Below are 20,801 nucleotides of genomic sequence, written 5' to 3' on the forward strand. Positions count from 1 at the left end.
CCTGCATTCCGAAACAAATATATGGTGAAAAAAGAAACTATGTTTTAAGATACATCCGATACAAGATGAATAAAATGAATATAATAATATTTTTATATATGAAATATAAAATTGATATATTCTTATATACTTTTTAAGAAGTGTTTATTTATATCTTTTTTTAGATTTAAATTTATAAATTAGTTTTAGAGTGATTCATATTATGCAGTTACCTTTAATTTTTATATTCATTATTATAGAATGTTTTTAGGAAGATTCTTATTAATTTTAATTTTAATCATAATTTATTAATTGTGATTTGTTAATGCTCAAACTATTTTCTGTAAAACCTAAATAAAAAATTATTCTTCATACGTTAAATTTTATCAGATATTTTTTCTGTCCAATTTAATTAAAATAACTTAGGCAATATATTACTTCTTTAGTTGACTCATACTTTCATTATACCTTATGAATGTGTATTTATACAACGTGACAATTTTTATTTATTTTATTGTCTTTTTTTGTTTATCATTCATAGCTTATATAACTATTAATAGATAGCTAATTGCTGAACACTTATATGATTAACATTCTCGACTACATTCAAGAAAGGGTACCACCTGAATGTTATTGCACTGTCCATTTCGGACTCAGGTTTCTTAGTTATGTTGTGAGCTAAAGAAGATTGGAATCTTTATACTAATCTTAAATTATAACATACCCAAAAATGTTCATCAACTATTATAAATAGTAAACCTTTAGTTAGTAGTGTAAACCTTTCTAACTTTTTAACTTCTAAGCCTTCCTAGAGATGATAAGTACGCCTAAAAAAAAATCCTGACTGGACTTCTGAACTGAATGTCAGATTCTTGAAATTACATAAAAGACAATTTAAAGTCAAAATAGTTTAAAGATTTAAATTTAGAGTAATAATAATTAAAAGACCCAAATAGATCGGCCATTGTTGGTTAACCATAATATCTTTGTATTGTATCTGAAAGTAATTTTTTTTCTTTTACTGCTGAAATATTACTTTGTTATAGAAAATTTCCTTAATAAGTCATAGTCCTGTCCTGTTCTATTCTCGACTATAAGATACTGTTGAAGTTTTTTTTCAAATATAAATAGAACATATTATTCTATTATAGGTCAGAATATATACACAAAAATGTTCCTTATTTTTAGAACAAATAGGTTGCGACATTAAGATGAAAACATAAGTGACAAGAGCATTGCCATTATGGCCCTTATTTCTCAATTTTTTGCGGTCAGAACTGTAACTTACAGCGTTTGATTAACCACAATTTTCAATGCACAATTCTACGCTGCCTAGAAATTCAACTGATGATACCCGATGAATACAGATTTCAGTTAATTTAGAGAGTTCAGCGAGTGTGAACGTCAGCAAGTATGTGGATAACTTGACAAACTGCGTCAAGGTCCTACTTCAAGTTTTAAGTGAATATTTAAAACAATTTTTTCAGAGTGCTCGATACTCGTGAGAAACAAGGAGAAATTAAATTCGATATTTCTGAAAAATATATTAGAGTAAGTAAGCCCTTATTAAATTAGCTGAGACGATTTTTTCGAATGATGACTCAAAAGTTTGTGGTTGTGGACAGCTGTTGGTGAGCCCAGTTTGATGGATAAGGCTATATCTTGAAGTTCTATTTGTCTCTTCTATAAGTAAGAAAATAATCCACTTTGTAGTCAATATATCGGGTTATCTGGATTTCGGTTTCGTATGTATATATTTTTTTTTGCGATAGGTATTTTCACTATATCATATTGCTATCATTCAAGTAATATTGACCGACAGTAATATATTGGTAATATGGGCATTGATGATTTTTACTATCATATATATAGTGAGTAATTGCGACAATCATATCCTTAGCAATTAATACCTGCGACTATGGGAAGAGCCGATAAATCGCGAGGCGGTGATCTGCATGGATATTAACAAAGCCCTCGATAGGGCACATAGATAGGCCAGCATCAAGTGGCCATTATCATCAGTTGGATTAGATAGATATAGTTGCTGGTCAGTTGCATTACCTGTTATCTCAGTGAAGCATTAAATTAGTACACTGTTCAGTTTATACAGGCTTTGAATCAAGATAAGGCCACTTCTGACATAGATATCGCTCCTGTTCGTCCATACTTTTTTACCGATAGCTATCTCATATGTCATTTTTTTTTTTTTTGGTGGCAGTCTGTTGGTCTCTGACGTATTCAGTTTATCGGAGGCGATCTACAAACTCGTGGCTGAATCATGGTCGCCAACATGTTCTAGCGGGTATCGTAATGATTTATTTCCTGAATGTTTTCATATCTAAACCGTACTATTTTTGTGACCATACCTACCGCTCTACTTCCAAAACGTTCATTCGAATATCTAATGTGAAAATCGGAAATAAAATATAAGTATTTTGATAAAGAAAATTGAAAATTACAGAATCGTTGATGCTTGCTTAAAAGTGAATTGAATGAAAAAATGAACTACCCCCCCCCCCCATTATGTATATTATCATTTAATGTTTGCCTATTTTTTATATTTTATTTAATTTTCTATACTTTTTACTTTACTATTATTTTCAAATGTAACTTACTTTAACCGTCAATCCCCTGTACTTCTCTATATCATCCTGTCAACAGTTCACTTTTGGTAAGACTTCTAGTCTGAAAGGTACGTTTTCTGTCTTGTTCATTATCTTCCTTCATTTTTTATTTTATTCTTATCACCTTTTTCCATCTCTTAGTTTTTACTGTATTTTATATTTTTTCTTTTATTCATTATTTATTTATTAGTTACGTTTTCATTAATTGTCTATAACCTTGTATTATTCTTATTTATTTTTTACGTTTCATCGTACATCTATTTAATTTTGCATTTACATTGTTCATTTAAGCTTACCTCATTTACGTTATTGTATCTTTGTTTATCCCTGACGATTCCCTGCAACATGGGGCGAAACGTTGGCTCAATCTATATAGTTTAATCACTATTTGAGCTTTTCTTTGACCGCACCCGAAACATCTTCAATTTACAAATAGATTTTAATTTATCATTGTAAAAGATCAATGAAAGATGGCTTGTATTTTTATATGCATTTCAAATTTATAATATCTGGTTATAATTCTTAATTTTTTTCCAATGTTTCTCCTTTTTGTGGATTATAAGCATCTATTGTACTTTTTTTGTGGGTTTGTGTCTACCCACACTTATAATTTAAATTATATCTTTGGCAAAAAACTTCTTTTTATGAAGTATGAGATCAAAACCATTCCTACTCTGAATCTTTAACGCCATGATCTCACTAGCTTTCTAGAAACTGTGATAATTGAAGAGCTTGCCAAAAGAACAGATATCATCCTGGCAGTATCGAGCTTGTATATTTACGCCGCCGAGCAAACAATTTACCCCGCCAAGTTCTCCCCTCTTTAGATTTACACTCATTCTTCCTCTTTATTGTCGTCGGCTTTACCCCCTACATCGGATCCTCCCCCGTCTTATTCAGTCGGGACCCGCAAGGATCTTCCCTCACTTCAAATCTATTTCTACTCAAGCCTGGAGTAGTACATCGGCAGTTTCAATAAATCGTCCAATGATGAATGTGTAAATAACCTTTAATCTTTATTAGAAATAAATATTTTAATGTTTACATCTCTTATTATGTTATCTATAATTTCATTTATTCATATTTGTCTAAAAAATTCTGACTAATATAAATATCTGTATTTAGCCTTATCTAGGCCTTCTGGTCAAAGACGGTTTTGTTATTGTTTTGAGTGATTTAAGAAACACAGACCAAAATTGTGGAAAACAATTAGAAGCGGTCTCGTCCAAATCGTAATGGTTCAAGCAAACCGGCAACGATTGGTAATCTGTGAATAACTCAGAATTTATCATGTAACTAATTAAAACTATTAAAGTCATTATTATCATTTAAATTTAAATTTGCTTGACCGATGGAGTTTTCAAAATCAATAAATCTTCTCCAATCAGTAATCTACGGTCAACTTTCTACGCCTCATTAACAATCAACTTTATGAAAGTAAGAAAGATATTAAAATTTCTACTTTTTTTTTCAAGGGTTATATCAACCTCATTCACTGGTATCAACATTATAATCAAATATTTAAGTTTTATAATGTTATCGTCATAAAATTGATATCTTTCATCTACCCTATTCATTGTAAGGTTGAGTTAGGACTGAACAGAATGTATTAAATTTAAGACTGTAAAGTTTTAAAAATTAAACGTTGGGTGATAATGTTGACATAAAGAAAATGACAGATATAAATTTATGGATAGGATAAATGTGATCTAGACGAATTAATGATTGAAGAAGAGCTCGAAACGCTCCATTACAATAAAAAAAAAAAATAATTGAGAACGGTTTGATTTTTTCCTTCATTACGGAACTGCTAATAAATATATAAAAAATAACCATAAAACTTAATATTTTTTCTTCAATACATACCTGCGTAAATTTTTTAAAATGCTAAAATTAACTTAATTGCTGAATTTAATAAAATAATATAGTTTTAAAATTATATCATTATATACTATGATTTCCTTTTTAGAATTAGGTTCTATTTTACTTTTAGATTATACAGAATTGAAAAATATTCTGATCGTTTAATTTATAACTATTGGTATTGAAGACGTTTACAACCCAGGGAAAATGGCAAAAAAGGCATTTCTCTGACACCAACTCAATTCTCAAACAAATTTTCATCCGAATCTTAAAGTTGCGGACCAGGACTCAGTTCCCCAGTGAGAATGGAAATCCCCGGAGTGATAAAACTTAAAGTTTCTCAACTTAATGATAACTTGTAATTAGCAGAATGCAGTGACTTATTATTATTATTATTAATAACAATTAACAATAACTATTAATGTTATTAATAATTATTATACCAGAAATGGACACCAGGATCCAAAAGCATACAGAATGGATAAAGTAAGAAATGTAACACTAAAAGGAATGGAAGTTGAAAAAAAAATATTGAATATAAAAAAAAAAATAATAATATGAAAATAAAAAAAAGGTTGAAAAAAAGAGACTTAGGAAATACGCCAGAACTGGTATAGACATTTAAAAAAAAAATGCCCGAACGATGATTACCTAGAAAGGTTCACTAGTGGAAAATAGGAAATGGAGGTTCCTTGATTGATGAGGTAGACCAAGGAAAACTTGGTACAGTGAAATGGAAGAATCCTCGATAGACCATGCCCTAAGAGATGGAGGGGCATTGGAGGAATCAGGCCAATGAAATAAAGCCATAAAAAATTTTGGTTAAGTCAACCCACTACTTGAGTGAAAATTCCTGAATAGAAAAAAAATACTATTACGCTTATCTTTATTTTTCTCGCAATTGTTTATTCAGAACCGATCTCCAGAATTGTCTGTGGTCCGCTCACCTACAGATATACATTTTATCAGTAATTTACAAACTTTCAGACGATTTCTGGCGTATCCAGGAGAACCGCCCGCCTGTTGAGCTTTGAGCACAAGTGGCAACTAGTCCTTCCATGTCTGCCACTGTTGTCTTCGGAATCAACCCGCGGAGCTTCTCACAGAATGCCGAGCTCATGTTATTGTCGTTGGAAACTCCAATATCTATAATCCTAGCTTTCTTTTGTTTTTAATTTATCAGGAGTAAATAAATACAACAGGATGTATTTCACGCTCTGTTGGCCTTAATAATAAATTCATCCTTACACAACTTGATGGGGTTTATTGATTTATCCTACCAGAATTGTACTCATAATATAGCACATTTATTATGTTTATTTCAAATACATTTGGAATTTAAATCCAATAAATTATTTTTCATCGGCAGAGCCTGATGGAAAATATTTGCCACATTAAAATGTATCTGGAGGTACTTGTAACCACACGACATCCCCATATCCTTATTATATTATTATGTTCTTAAATCACACATTTATCTGAACAGGATGAGAGTCCTCCAAATTTTATATATTTCCCAAAAAGTGACTCATGGGGTTTTCCGACTCACGCATACAAATATTATAGTGGCCCTGAATCTTGACTCCTCTACTTGCAAAGAGATCAGGTCTAAAACAGAATCCATTATGCTTGGTGGGGATAGTTTGCTACTTAGGAAAGAAATAGTCGTCTTCATTTATTGGGTTGATTACTTTTATTCATATGTAATATTTTATAATAATATATTAATCAATATTTCTTAGTGTCATTTTAGATGAGAAATCTGCCATACCCAGTAGTTTGTTATTACTCTGAAGAGAATGAAGATTTAAAACGACTATACAATTTTTAGAATTATAGAAACCCAATATGATTTTTGTGAAATTATAAAACTAAAACGAGCGACAACCGGACAGAATTATCTTACACACAGGGTGTGGATAGCTTTTCCCTTATCTGCAAGTACGTGCTACTCTCATTAGACCTTTCGTGCCTGATGTCAGTTGCCGCTTCACGTGTCGCTCTTCCATTAAAAAAAACATAACTACATTTATTTTTACAAGAGCCAAGATAAGAGTTCTCAGGCTCCTAGTTAAGGGATTACAGAACTATGATAAATGGTCGTCTGGCTATAACAAATCTTGTTAATGTGTTGAATCAAAATCATCTTTTTTTCAAAGTATCTCGTTTCAGTGAGTAACATTATTCATAACTTAAAGGAAATATTTTCTTAAAAAAGAAAAAATAATACTTTAAAAATGGAAACAATATTTGTTATAATTATATGTTCTTAAATTTATTTTAGTACTAGATACCATATATTAATTTGCAAGGATAAGTGGCAAGTTTTTTTAATTTTAAATTGACGATTTTTTAAAAATTTAAAATCAATATATCTAAAGTAAAGGTTTTTTTTTCTCTTCTGACAAATTAAAATTAGTCATCAATAACCTATTTACTTTATATCAAACTTTAAATTTTCCTCTATAAAATAGATATTACAAATACACATTATCAATACAAATTTGACTCATCTGCATGAGATTCTCCAAAAATTATTTTAAATTATAATTTTCCTAAAGTGTATGTCTTGACATTTGATTGAAAACTCTTCAATTATTCATTATTCGAGAAAGTTTAGAAACTTAATTTCCATCTACAGGTTCTTAGTATATACTTGCTGTTCTTTAAAACATAAAAATCATAAAATTTCTTCAATAAAAGTGGAAATTCAATAAGATATGGTGTAAAATTATTTAATACTAGCCGAAGTTTTATCCCATTTTTCAGCCCGCCTTCAGTGCTAAGAAGGTAAAATACATCAAAACTAGATAGTTATGTAAACAGGTAGAATGAAATAATATAATATATAAGAAATAAAAATATTACTTTAATGGATCTGTGTTACTGTGGTATCCCGCGATTTAATTTTTTTTTTTTTGTTGTTATTAAATTTACCACTGTGAAACGGACATTATTAGGATTTTTTTCATGTTGTTGGTGGCATCCTAAGTGGCCATGGATCTTATATGCTTTATTGGTTATCTTTTTTTCGTTATATACTTTCTTTCTATCTATTTTTGTAATTGTCAGCTTTGTTTTGCCTGGTCTTTGTAACCCTGAAAATTACCTTAAAAATGCACCAAAATTTGTGATACAATAATACTACAATAGTGTTTTTGTTTAATTTAAACTACAATCCTATAGTTAGGTTATGTTTCTTATGGGGATTTAATGTCTTGAGTCTTTGGTTTCCTTCTTAAAACTCTTATGTTAGACATAATATGATTAGTTAGATGTTAAATTATTTGCCCATACTCACACGATCATATTTGAACCAATTCCTTATAGGATATATAATATATAAGATCTACTACACTGATCTTGGTTAGATCCTATTTTAATCAAAATAGTTAAAGATACCTAATATGACTGATAAGCCTCTTAAAAATATTGAATGTCTATAGAATTTAATTATAGGAGGATTTTATCTTAACTGAATTCAATCAGAAAATTAAAACTCCTAACTTAATATATACAACAATTATTAAAAATAACATTATTTATAATAATTTTATGAGTTAATAAATAAATATATAATAAATACTAACTTGATCTTTCTCGATGAAGCCAATGAAAGCAGTCCTCTCTATCTCGATGGGCTGTCCAGCTCGGTCGTAGAGGGCGATCACGAAGTGGAAGAAATTCGATTTCCTCAGGTTTGAGGGGGGTTGTTTTTCGAAGTGGGCTCGTCCGACGCCGACACTGTGGGCAAGCCACAAATAGTAGATTAATCACTCTATTTTTCTAATAGCTACTTCTACTAGCGATAATTTATATCGCTAATTAGAAATTAAATAAATTTATTTAAAATTAAGTTATCGTTATTATTATATTTTAAAATATTAGTCAGAAAATCAAATCATCAATCCATTAAAAACTTATTCGTTGTAACCTATCATGAAGGAATGAAGAAATTAAAAAAAATGTCAACCCTAAAGTTATATGAACTAACACTCAATTGCTTCAAGTTCTGGAGAGGTTTACTTTAACTATTTTTTTTCTTTAGGTTTGGCAATGAATAGACTATAGAAAGGGAAATTCATTGCATTTTATTTCTCTTAATCATGAGTTAGATACAAATTAAAAATGCGCTACTGATCGTAATCACCGAAAAACAATGTATGACAGTTCGGTAAAATTTAAAGACGATTAGATAAAAGAATTTGGTGAAATTTTAAATTTTTGAAAAATATGAATTTTCGCTTGGAATAATATTTTAAATACTCCTCTTTACAGAGCAGCTTGATTAATTTCTCTTAACTTTCAATTGTGGTTGTTTTCTGAAGTTAAAAATTGTATTTTCCAGTCAGAAAAAGAATGAAAAGTCATTAAATTCAATTTTTTCTGTTTTCATTATTGGTTAGTTAGCAGTTAATTAATTTAATTAAATAGTAAATTAATTTTACATCAATTATATAGTCTTCCCCTCGACGTTTTGGACCGTCTCTCTTCAGGCGTTTATTTTAAAAATAGTCACCATGTGCTATTTATTATTGTAAATAATTTTATACATTTAAAGTTTATTAACATTCTTGAAGAGCACTTCATAACTATTTTTGAAGTAACCACTTAAAGATGGACGGACGGTCCGAAACATCGAGTTAGGGAATATACAATTGATGTAAAATTTATAATAACCTATACAATTGAACCTGGATTTAACGAACCTGAATACAACGAATTCTCAGATAAAATGATTATGGAAAATATACTTCAACATAACGAATAGAATTATAGGTTTCTAAGGACTGTCCACGTCAGTATAAGAAATAAAAGATTTTGGCGAGCCGTTCCCCAACTTTGTAGTTGCTATGTAAATTTCAGTTCATATTTTAAAATGTTCGATTCTTGATACCATTTTCTTTCTGGTTCAGGAAAATTAGATTTTGTTCATTCCATGCAAATATGTCAATTACAATGTATTTATTTAGTTTTTTATTATTTCGATATCACCCATATCGTTTTAGTGAAGTTGAATTCCAGGGAATTCTTTATGTAAATAATTGTGTAAATCACAATATAAAGAATATTTAGCCAACTGGGCCTTAATATAGTCAGTCAATCGATATAAGGATTAGTTTTTCAAATTTATTAATCAGATTCATCACTTAGATGTTCCATTGTACGTCAATTTTACCAAACTTTAAAAAGGAGCCACAAAAACTCTCGTTAGTACAACTAACTTACTTCAACGGCTTCTAAAAGAAAAACTAGAGGAACAAATGGTATTACTTTTAAACAGAAGTCCCCTGGAATACTTAAAATACTTAAGAGTTTTTTTAAATTGCAATGTTTTCTCGTTCTACTTTTCATATTAATTTTTTTAGTGTTGGAAACTTATAGTTATTCAAAGTAAGTTGTTTATCATTTTTTATTTATTTATTTTTTTAATGAAAGGGGTCTCCTGGTAATTTCTGATATGTAGAAGGGGGTAGGGGTCATCTACAGGTCACCCTACTCTAACCATGGTGAGGGTCAAGTTTTCATTTCGTGGTACCTCCACAAAAATAAAAAAAAAGTCGCCCCACTACGAACGGCCCTGTTACTGGCAATCTTTTAACCCCCACCATTTCACTTTTTATAGTAAATCTAAATGAATCTAAGTAAATCTAATATCTAAATGAAAAAAAAAAGAAAACATCTAAGGCTTGTTCGTAATGTAATTACTAATTTTCCTTGACACTATGAATCAAGCCCAGACTGTTATATCTGAAACGAATAACTCTAGTATGTTAACAAGGGTACCTGCCTTGGTGATACCTAGGTGGTATAACTAATGATGAATGTACCTACCACATAATGAATAAAAACCGAACATGTGATCCTTTCACCATGACAAGAAGGTTGCTAGACTCGTCCCCATTATCAATTCCTTGCAGACACCCTACGGAGGGTAACGTAAGATGACCAATAGGGAGACGCTTCCATCGTTGCCATAGCAACCCTCTCCCACACCGTGCTTTTTCACTCCCCCGAACTGCATTCAATATTCTTGCTGCATATCCTATCTAATACACTAAAATGTCTATTGAATAATTCAGAATTACGAGGGGAAAACATATTTAGTCGTCGTTTCTTCTGTTTATCATTCATAGTGTTATAGATAAATAAACAATACAAATACTTGATTATTCGTTTGGTATAAATTCAGGCAAGCATGATATGTCAGATACCAGAGATTTAAACGAAGTTTAAAGTGGGAGGGATATTTTACAAAATAATAGTTCAGTGCCATAATCATCACATTCCTGTCTCTGTTGGTTGTGGAGATGTAACTTTGTTAAATTCTAAAAAAAAAAAAAACAGTTTTTCTTATAAATATACAAGTTTTTCTACTGCAACTGAACTGTTCCCAATCTTTGTCACCATCTTCAACGACGAATTTCATAAAAGATAGTAACAATTTGTAAGGAATTAATGTAGTAATAATTTGCTTCGTTCGGCGATCATAGCAAAACTAAACAAGGTAAAAGAAGTAATTCTGGAAGTATTCGGTAGAATCTATATATTTTGATGAAGTTTTAGCTTCCATATGAAAGCAAAGGTTTAATCTTACTTAGTGTACAAACTCAGCTGATGTTTTATTCCAAGCCTGCATGGATATAGTACATATTATGAAATCATGTATTTATGTATACAATATATGTTAGAAAAAAAAATTTACTTTCCACTATCACTTTGCTTTGGCTGCTGTAATCTAAGGAAAGAATACTCCACAAATTGGTTACTATCTTACATGAAATTCATCGTTGATTTCAGAGATGGTGAAAAATGTAGTTTTAAGAGAAATTTGAATAATTATGACGGGAAAAAGTATAGAATTTTATTTTTAAATCCTCCAAAAATTTATCTTGTCGAATAATTAAAAAATAAAGGAGAGGTTATTGGGAAACAGTGAAAATGTTTTTTTATTACTATCTCAGGTACTGGAATTTCCTCCTGGAAAGTTTGCCCCATCACTTTGCTCTATAAAATATAATTTATTAAGAAGTATAAAATTAAACAAGAAAAAGGCTACAAAACACTTTCTAACCATTTATACAATAAAGTTGATTGAAATGACAAAGTGTAGTTCAAGTTTGAAGCCGAAGATGGGCTCGTGACCATATATTGTAAAACGTTTTTAGATTTCTACTACTGGATAGTTTCTCTACATGCTGTATCATATCATTATCATTATGTCATTATGATCAAATTTACTTATATTTTTTATACAGTTGTAAATATCAATAAATAAATAAAAAAGAATCATTAGTTATTGATTACTTATATGCACTAGAAGTCCAAAACGTGATATTAGAAAGTTGAATATTAATTTAAATTTTCCTATACAATTGTTGAAAAATTCCAGGGTAAAAATCCAAATATTTACTACTTTCTATATTTGGAGGAAGAAGAGACAATGGGCAATGCCAAGGAAGACACTGAGACAAGACGATACCCTCGCCGGAGTATCCTAAGGAGCCACTAATAGGCTGACCATCGGGGCGGGTTATCGTGCCCTGGCAGATGTCGCTATCTGCTGGAGAAGAAATAAAGCAACAGCTGATCGCCTGTCCCGTGGGACCGTGGCCACATGGTTCATCGCTCAGGGAAAAAATTGCGATAATACTCTCTTATCTTTTCAGTGACGAGAAACAGTCTCTGCTCTGTTGACAAACACAGCCTCGCAGAACTAGCAGTCTTCTAATTGTTAGTTGGTTACGTTTCTTTATAACTGATGCACAAAACCGTTATTCCTGACTTGTCGCTTTTGATAAATTATGAATTATAGTAATTAAAAATGAGTTAATTAGTGGATGAAATGTTGATTGTATGTTACATTAAAGCAAACATATAATATAGACTATTATTCTATCCATAAGTATTTACTTTGAAGTATATATATTTATATGTTTCCTCTTATATACAATGGTCATTAGTAGCAGTGGAATACGGGAGCGGATAGGAAAGAAAACTAATTAGGTCGTAAAACATTTAGATTTCGTGACGAACCGTTATCTCTACTCTAATTAAATATTCATATAAGCGAATGAATATAGTAGAATGAGCGCTAGGTCATTCATGCCTGTCCATTTCTAAGTACAATTAAAGGTTAGAGTTCATTTCTTAATTATTTTTTCTATTGTCTTTCAAATTACTCGAAACATTTTTTTTTTATACTTTTTGAATTATAATCGTTATTTTTCCCAAATAAATACGGCTTGGCTTCAATTCGTTGACTATTATCTTTAGTGAACAATTAAAATGAAGAAATACCATACGTGGTGAAGCCTTATAACGTTAAGTTACTTTCCAAAGGCTAAGTTTGCAACATTTTGACTGGCCCTTTGAACATAATATTGCAGTAAAAAGTGTTTTATTAATCTAAAGCGTAGTTTTTCTGTTTTGACTGCAATTTTTTTTCTTTAATCTAAATATTCTCGACTAACACATATTTTATTAACAAGTGGAAAAGATGATCGGGGGGTGCGGTCAGCAAACATAAAAAACACGAATAATTTTTTTTTTGTTTATTCCTGAATTTTTTTTATAACCGCAACCCCCCACCCCTCCACTAACCATCTTCTCCACTTATTAATCTACGGTCAACTATCTACACCTCATATATTATTAACATGTATTAAAGAAGTCAAAAATGTATTTTGCAAATTTCATCATTTGTTTATAAACCAAGTACCTGAAGTAATTAATGTTATTATCAGCATCTATTCTTAGTTATATTTGCCAAATTATTCGTTTTCCTTTTGTACCAGATGAAATAAATATTACTTATTTTTTGTTTATTTTAAAAAGAATTCCAGTCTTTGAGGAAATAGTACGGTGGTCAGAATGTACAAATATTTTGTTGTGAGTTGCGAAATGTATAATTTATATAATTGGCGGAGGCTCAGGGATCCTCAGGTCGATTGTGTAAATATTGTATATATTATTTTATTTATTTATTTTTCATACAGATAATTTGATTATGTTCATTTTGTTTATTCTTTTGTTTGTATATATTTTGAGTTTTTTTTTTAATTTAATTTTATTTTTTTATTTTTTATTTTAGTATGTATGAGATCATTCATCACTATTACCTATTGCCCACAACTGTGTGGCAGATTGTATATCTATCAATAAATAAAAAAGTATTAATATTGAAAAAATATAATTGATTTATTTTTTCCTACCTCACTACCGAAGAAGCATACAGCAAACGAAAAAAAAAAAATGACCTCAGAAATATTTATTAGTACTGTTTTGTTGATTTAGACATCAAAGAACACTTTGGAAAAATTTGTTTCCGCGTAGGTTTGTCTGTAGTAAAAGTTTTATTCGAGCATAGTCGATCGATTAATCCGATTTCTATGAGATTTTTAGGAATTGTGTGGATTGGTCTCATATTTATTTTATCAATTTGCCTTCGCAGCATTCGTTTACGCATGCATATTTTTTTCTTTCGGCTCACCTATATTTTTTAATCGAAGGTTTGGTCTTAATTTGGAGAATTCTTGGGGATTAATGTGAAAATGGCCGAATATTCATTTTATTATATCGCTACTTTCCCTCCACTACATTTGAACTTATACATTTGTTGGTTGTTACTACTGACTGAGGACCGTCCTTAGCTCAGGTAGGAGATGCAGGTCTTTGCTACCTGAGAGCTTTCGAATCTTGGGGTGTCGACTGGGGTGTAATAAAAAAAAAGTTACTACTGACTGATTCTTTAATGGCTATATATTTTTATTATTTTCAAAGTTTAATATTTTTTTTTTAAAAGTTTAATCTCCTCTAGAATATTTTTTTTTTTTGGAAAAACAATGTCGATATTATTTTTTCAACTTGAGATGTAAAATAGTTTTAGACTTAGATTTAATTAAAGAGGTATCATTTCCGAGTAATGATTATACAATTATCAATAAACATTTTTGCTAGACAATATGCTTCATATTATTCATTAAATGCTTTATCCAAGAATCAGTAAAATTTGTATTCTAAATTAGGTTAATCTTGGTTATTGATGTATTATGGGACTTATTTACCACCTAAATTTTATTTAGTAATCCTATCATTTTTGCATCTTGAAATTTAATATGACTCTGACCAATATAATCCAGAATAACATGTTTTTTTAAAAATTAAGATGGTGTTTTTGAGATTTTCAAAATGTCAAATTTTGAATACAAGTTAAAATATTTATTTTGTTATAATGCTGTCCTATTATTATTCAAATTCAAGCAAACTAATAAACTTTAAAATGCCAAAAATATTTCTAACGCAAAAACATCTACTAAACCTGTGTGAAATTTCCACAATTTGGAAAAACCGATAGAAATCTGCGACATATAGGTTCAGACCTTAAGTGATTTTATTTGGTTTATTTTTATGTGGTTTGGTTTATTTTCTGATAAACTGAATCAGGTGATCATGGGTATTTATAAATTTGAGAAGTATTGTTTATAAATTTAATATCTTAAATTCCTATTATATTCTAGTAATATACATTTATTATTTGAGACATAGCGTGGTCGAGAAGATAGCTTACTTAGCTCACTGCTAGAACAGTAGAGGACACGGGTCAGCACTCAGGACTGTATACACTTACTTAGTGTCCACCAAGTTCCAACTCCAATCTTGGCTTGTTCCTTAATTAATAGCAACCTCTGCCCTTACTATCGTGTTAGTCTCAACTAACAGTCTCCTGATGGATGTTGGATATGGATATGTTAACTAATTCACGATAGTCAAATAAATAATGTTACCTTAAATTGAATATAGGTAGATACTATCTGATCTTTCAAAAATTGTTGTCCGTTGAGAACCTTGGACCTCTTGGTCTTATAGTTAGGCAGAGTGGATCAGGTATAGAAGTAGTTTGAAGAATTGTTGAGATATTATTTAGACATATTTTTTATATTTGGGATTTGACGTCCTTATATTTTTCCAATTTAAGGGTAAAGGATAGATTATCCTAAAGGCTGCAAATTGTTTCTGGACAAAGTGGGAAAGCCGAGATTTCCACGAATTCGAGAATCCATCACGAAATAAAAGTCAACCAGCTCACCGGCTCTGACAAGAGAATGCCAAGTTTACAACTCAATATGCTTGGCCTTCCTTCCCCTACTATTAAGATATTAAATTCTCATAATAGGTTAATTGATATATTATTAGTTCTGTATGTGAAGACATTTTAGTCCGGAATTTCCATACAAAAAGCTTTAAAGTAGAATAAAACATAAAAAACATTCTTATGGCACTAGCCTCAAAATAAAAATGATGTTTTAAGACAGAAATTATATCAGGCCAAAATAAATAAATTATATTAATTTATCCTTTAAGCAAGACTTTTTAATAATAATGAATAAAAAATTCACCACAAACATAATGACTAAGAAAATGATTCTAATCTGTTCTGGACGAAACTGAACATAAACCAAATCCCTACCTTATACCTAACTAATAAAAATGTAATCAAATTAAAATTTCGATTGTTACCAAAGATATATATAACAGTGTAATGCAAGAGTTCATATATTATTATAATATATTAAGAATAATAAAAATGGCATACATACTAAATCAAATGAATACATTATAAAATTTCATAAAAATTATTTTGAAAAAGAAACTACATATAGTTTCTGAAGATAAAAGTGGTTCAGGGGACCCAATGGTTCACAATACTATCCTTCTTCCTTTTTTTTTTTTTATCCAATATTTAATTTAAAATTATTATTGTATTTTAATCCTAAAAAAATCCAGGCTCCATCCGTGTAATTATATTAGAAATAATATAATTTGAACTCTGTATCGGATTAAAAATCACAGCAAATTCTTAAAATGTTTTTAAATTACTGTAAAAGGAATTGGAGTGACCATCAATAAGATTTATTGATAATTATAAATCTACCTTTCCCATAGATAAGTTGAGAGTATTATACTTATCTATCTACTTAGCTGGATTATATTAATACTGTAGTTACTATTTCAGTTTGTAATTCTTCAATAGTTATTTCCTTCACGTCATCATATTGATTTTAAATTTGAAAGCGGATGTTTACATAATTGAGTATTGTAGGATTTTTTTTGTTGGAGAAAAGGACTGTTAACAGCTTCCTATTCAATGTTTTACTTTTTCTCCCTTTAAGGACTTATAAACATTTTAAATTATGCCTTTTTATATGATTTAATGATTCAAATCATTAACTGAATGAATTAACTAATCACGGTTATTCGTTTTTTGTTCCAATTATTTTTTACTTCTCAACTAAGAGAAGTAATAATTTCTCATTATTGAATTCTCACTATGACATAGCTATCTTTAGTGTTTGAAAAAGAGGTGTGAAATATTATGTTTAATTGTGTAATTCATAATTTAAGTTATTTTAAATGCAGAAATATTTACCATGTTTTTCCTATTTAAGAACTACTTATTTATAAGATCAACATAATTTTGTCAAATTTATTTTAGAAAACAATTTTATACTTTTTACTGGTAATGTTATTTTACCATTAATTGCTTCTTTTTTTTTGTACTTCACTACATATTTAAGCTATTTATAAAAATCCAAGGTATGACTCTAACTTCATCCCTGGGTTGGATTTTCAAGTTTCTAGATATATTTACTTTTTACCTATCTGTTATATCTAATTCAAATATTTTTATTTAAAAAAATATAAGGAATAGTATAAGGTTTCATTTGCCTTTCATTATAAATTTTAAGAATTAAATTGAGATTTTTATTTTAAATACAAATTAATTCTTATGAGGAAATTCTATTACTTTGCTATTATAAATACAGATCTGTTACGCATGTGCCAATAGTGACGTTTATCATCCCACTGATGTCTTCGTTATAACCATATTTTAATTTGTTTTGTATATAATCCTTATTACAAAAACAATAATGCATATTTTTCTTTAGAATATAAGGTTTATGTGTCCCACAAATAATTATTATTTGATTACCTTAATTGCTTAAAAATTAGACTTCATTAAACATTCATTGTAGTAGTTTTTTCTATTTATTTAAATATAAAAAACCATGTTTTTGCCCAAAACCAGGATATGAGAATATAAGTTTATATCTAGTTTACATGCCTAATAGACATTTTATACGTTGAGGTAACAATATATTTATGAAAAGAGGATAATTTAGATTTAACCTAGTGTTTATATTTATATTAAAGGTATATGCAACCTTTGAAAAGCTTACAATATCAGGATTCCAGAATCTTAGGTACAATTTGTAGAAATAATAAATAGTAATTGTATAAAAAAAACATTAAATACCTGGAATGATTGAAGTAAATAAAAACCAATATTTTTAAGTTAAAAGTATTCATTTTTTTATTTATTGTGTTTTTTTATTGTTAGTTTAAAACTCTAATAAAAAAGAGGTCAGCCACAAATTGTAAAACTGATGTTTTATTTTTATTTACAATTTTGAAATTTCCCATCATATTAATTCTCTCTCTTTTCTAAAATTTTTTTTACAGCTTCAAGAGAGAAGTTTTCTTATTTATAGATGTTTATAAATTGGAAACCATCATAGTCCATTTATTTGTTTTATTTAGTTTCTTTAAAATGTCCCATATTATTTTTTTTTTTATATATATATATATATAATTCTCAGACATCTTCATGAAATTTTTTTGCTTATTTGTTGGTAGGAGTATATGCATATTTATAATATGAAGAACATTATAGACCATTTCTTAGTCTACATAATTTCTCTTATTAGTGTTTTATTAATATTACAATTGGTTATGTTTTCCTTATACATTTTATTTATGATGACTGGATAATTTAATATTATTATTTTATTTTTAAAGAGCAAAATTTTATAATAATATTTAAACGGTCTTATGATGTAGCTTGATTTTATAAAGAATGATAAAAATATAAGGAATATGATATCTATTATATTATATGAAATTATAACATAAAATATAATTTATATGAAAATATAATATAATATAATTTTTAAAAAAAGTAATTGGTTACCCATAAATCCCGGAACATAGTAATCATATAATAATCAAGTGTTATGCATTTCTTTACTATCTTGAAAACGATTATTTTTCTTCCTACATATATTTTATCCTAGATTCAATTGCTATCATTCGCAAACATTCCTGATTATTGGATGCTTACTTCAATTTTTTTTCTAATAAGTTCATATGAATAATGAATGATACATTGATATTTACAATCTAACAAAGAATAGGGGTAAGTGCCAGAATTTTTGAAAAATTATTTTTTGACAATGGTAAATTCTGAAAGAATTTAATGATTGAACATGCTTACGATTCACAAAGAATAATTCAACAATTCTTCCTATAGCTATTCATTTAATTTAGTTTTTTGCTTATGTAGGAAATGTATTAATATTTAGAAAATATTTTTATCTGTGAGTTTTTTTTGTTCATAATTTCTTACAGTAATTCTAAACTTTTTTAATGTAATTGCAATAACAATCAAAACCAACAAAATATAAATTAAATGTATAAAGAGACAACAATAAAAATAATTAATCTATAATGTAATACAATCATTATTGAGTTAATTTTTCACTAATTTATAATAAGTTATATCATATTTTCTTTTTGTTTAGTTCAAATGAAAGGAAATTTTCACCGTTTACACAACCTTTCTTTTTTTAAAATACTTTCTCATTTATTTTTAGCTAATCCGTTTGGTGAATATTATATTCCAAATTTTTGTGAAAATCTTAACCTTTGTATTTCTTAGAATATTTTCCAATTTAAATTGACTTTTATTCTATTCATTTGATGTCTTGAATCTGTTACTATTACAAGTTTATTAAAAACGTGGGTTTATTTGAGTTCTATTAACTATAGTTTTTAACTTCTTAAAATTGCTTTGAAAAACATTTTTGGTTTAGAAAGACATATGTTTCTTTTTAAATACGATTGTATAAAGATATCAACTAATAAATTTTTATTTTTTTAATCACAATTTAACGATTTAATTGCGTATTTTCACTTTCAAATTGATAATTTAACACTATTACTGTTTATCGTGAACTCTACCAAGGAATGCTATCTACCTACATACCTTCCACCTTTCTCAAGTAGTCTTACTTAGCCTGAAGGGGTTGGGGCTTACTCCTACAGAATGCGCCAGGTAATGGTGCTTAATGCTTAGTTTCTGAAGTGACCGATTTTTAGTCAACTATCTGATGAAGGATATTTGATAAGATAACAATTTTTTTTATTAAAGCAATAATTTTAAAATCTCATCATGACTAAATATATGTATTTTTTAGAAAATAGGTACGTTTATTGGTTTTAGTTTTTAAAGGTCAATGACCCCCAGAGTTTTCTATTCATGTTATAAAAAATAGCATGAATATCTATGAAAATGAAGGTATTTTTTTAAAAAATATTATAAATTTATTTTTCCCCTCCCAAAATAAACAAGCTGATAAAGAAAAATTTTAATTATGAGATTAATATTAGATTGTAATATAATATATATATGAGTTTAAATAAACGTAATAGTTTCTTCATACTACTAATAATATTCCAATAGTGAAATTAAAAACCGGAAGAATTATTTTTGTTATTTTGTGAAATAACGCAATTTGGATCTAATTAGTCCTTTAGTGGCAGTAATATTATTATTATTATTAATAATGTGGTTATTAGTATTATGTTTTGAGCGACACTTAGAAAGTATACCTTTTTTATTTCTTAGCAATTACATTGTTATTTCATTATTGAGGAAATTTAAATAAAATTGTTGTGCACATTTCCTATGGTTTTGGGCATTCAAAAGCTGAGTTGGTATGGTATTGGAACATGACAGGGATGATAAGTGTTATCAGTTGACTGACCTTGAGTTGTCGACGGGCCATGCTCTCGGCGGTATTGGCTCCTCCTTCAGACTCGGACCCCTCGGCTGATGCAGGGATTCGCCTAAGAACATCCGTGACGTTGGGTACAATTTCCGTCCCCATGCTTCTAATTCGAGGGCGGCACCCGGTCCCCATCCGGACCCGTAGCCGCATTCTACTGCCGTCATGTCAGTAGGGCATCTCTCCGCGGACTGGCCTGTCCCCGGGGGCAGGCCTGTGGGCGGAGACTGTGCCGAGTGGTGGGGTAAGGGGCGTGGTTCTCAAACAGGGAGCACTCCCCTCCCTGACCGGGACGGGGTAGGAGTATTTGGGCTTATAACGCTCCGCTCCTTGGCTCTGGTATTGTGGGGTAATTTTATGTGGAAATTATGACCTGTTGTGATTGTTAAAACTTTCTAAATACTACAATCAGGGATATAAAGCCGTT

At 29.2% G+C, this 20,801-nt stretch overlaps 1 protein-coding gene across 1 annotated transcript in view; it reads right to left on the reverse strand.

The window, feature by feature from the left end:
- kn (EBF transcription factor knot) overlaps positions 1–20,545 on the reverse strand; it is a 137,651-nt gene extending 117,106 nt beyond the window's left edge. The window contains exons 1-2 of the mRNA XM_014419477.2: positions 20,354–20,545; positions 8,057–8,210 (exon numbers count right to left, since the gene is read on the reverse strand). Coding sequence (XP_014274963.1) covers positions 8,057–8,210; positions 20,354–20,541 — 342 coding nt within the window. The 5' untranslated portion in view covers positions 20,542–20,545. The remainder of the gene's footprint in view (positions 1–8,056; positions 8,211–20,353) is intronic.
- Between the last annotated feature and the right edge of the window lie 256 nt (positions 20,546–20,801).

This window comes from Halyomorpha halys, unplaced genomic scaffold (genome assembly GCF_000696795.3).
Source record: "Halyomorpha halys isolate HHAL.00 unplaced genomic scaffold, Hhal_1.1 Scaffold239.1, whole genome shotgun sequence".
In the NCBI taxonomy this organism is placed as follows: domain Eukaryota; kingdom Metazoa; phylum Arthropoda; class Insecta; order Hemiptera; family Pentatomidae; genus Halyomorpha; species Halyomorpha halys.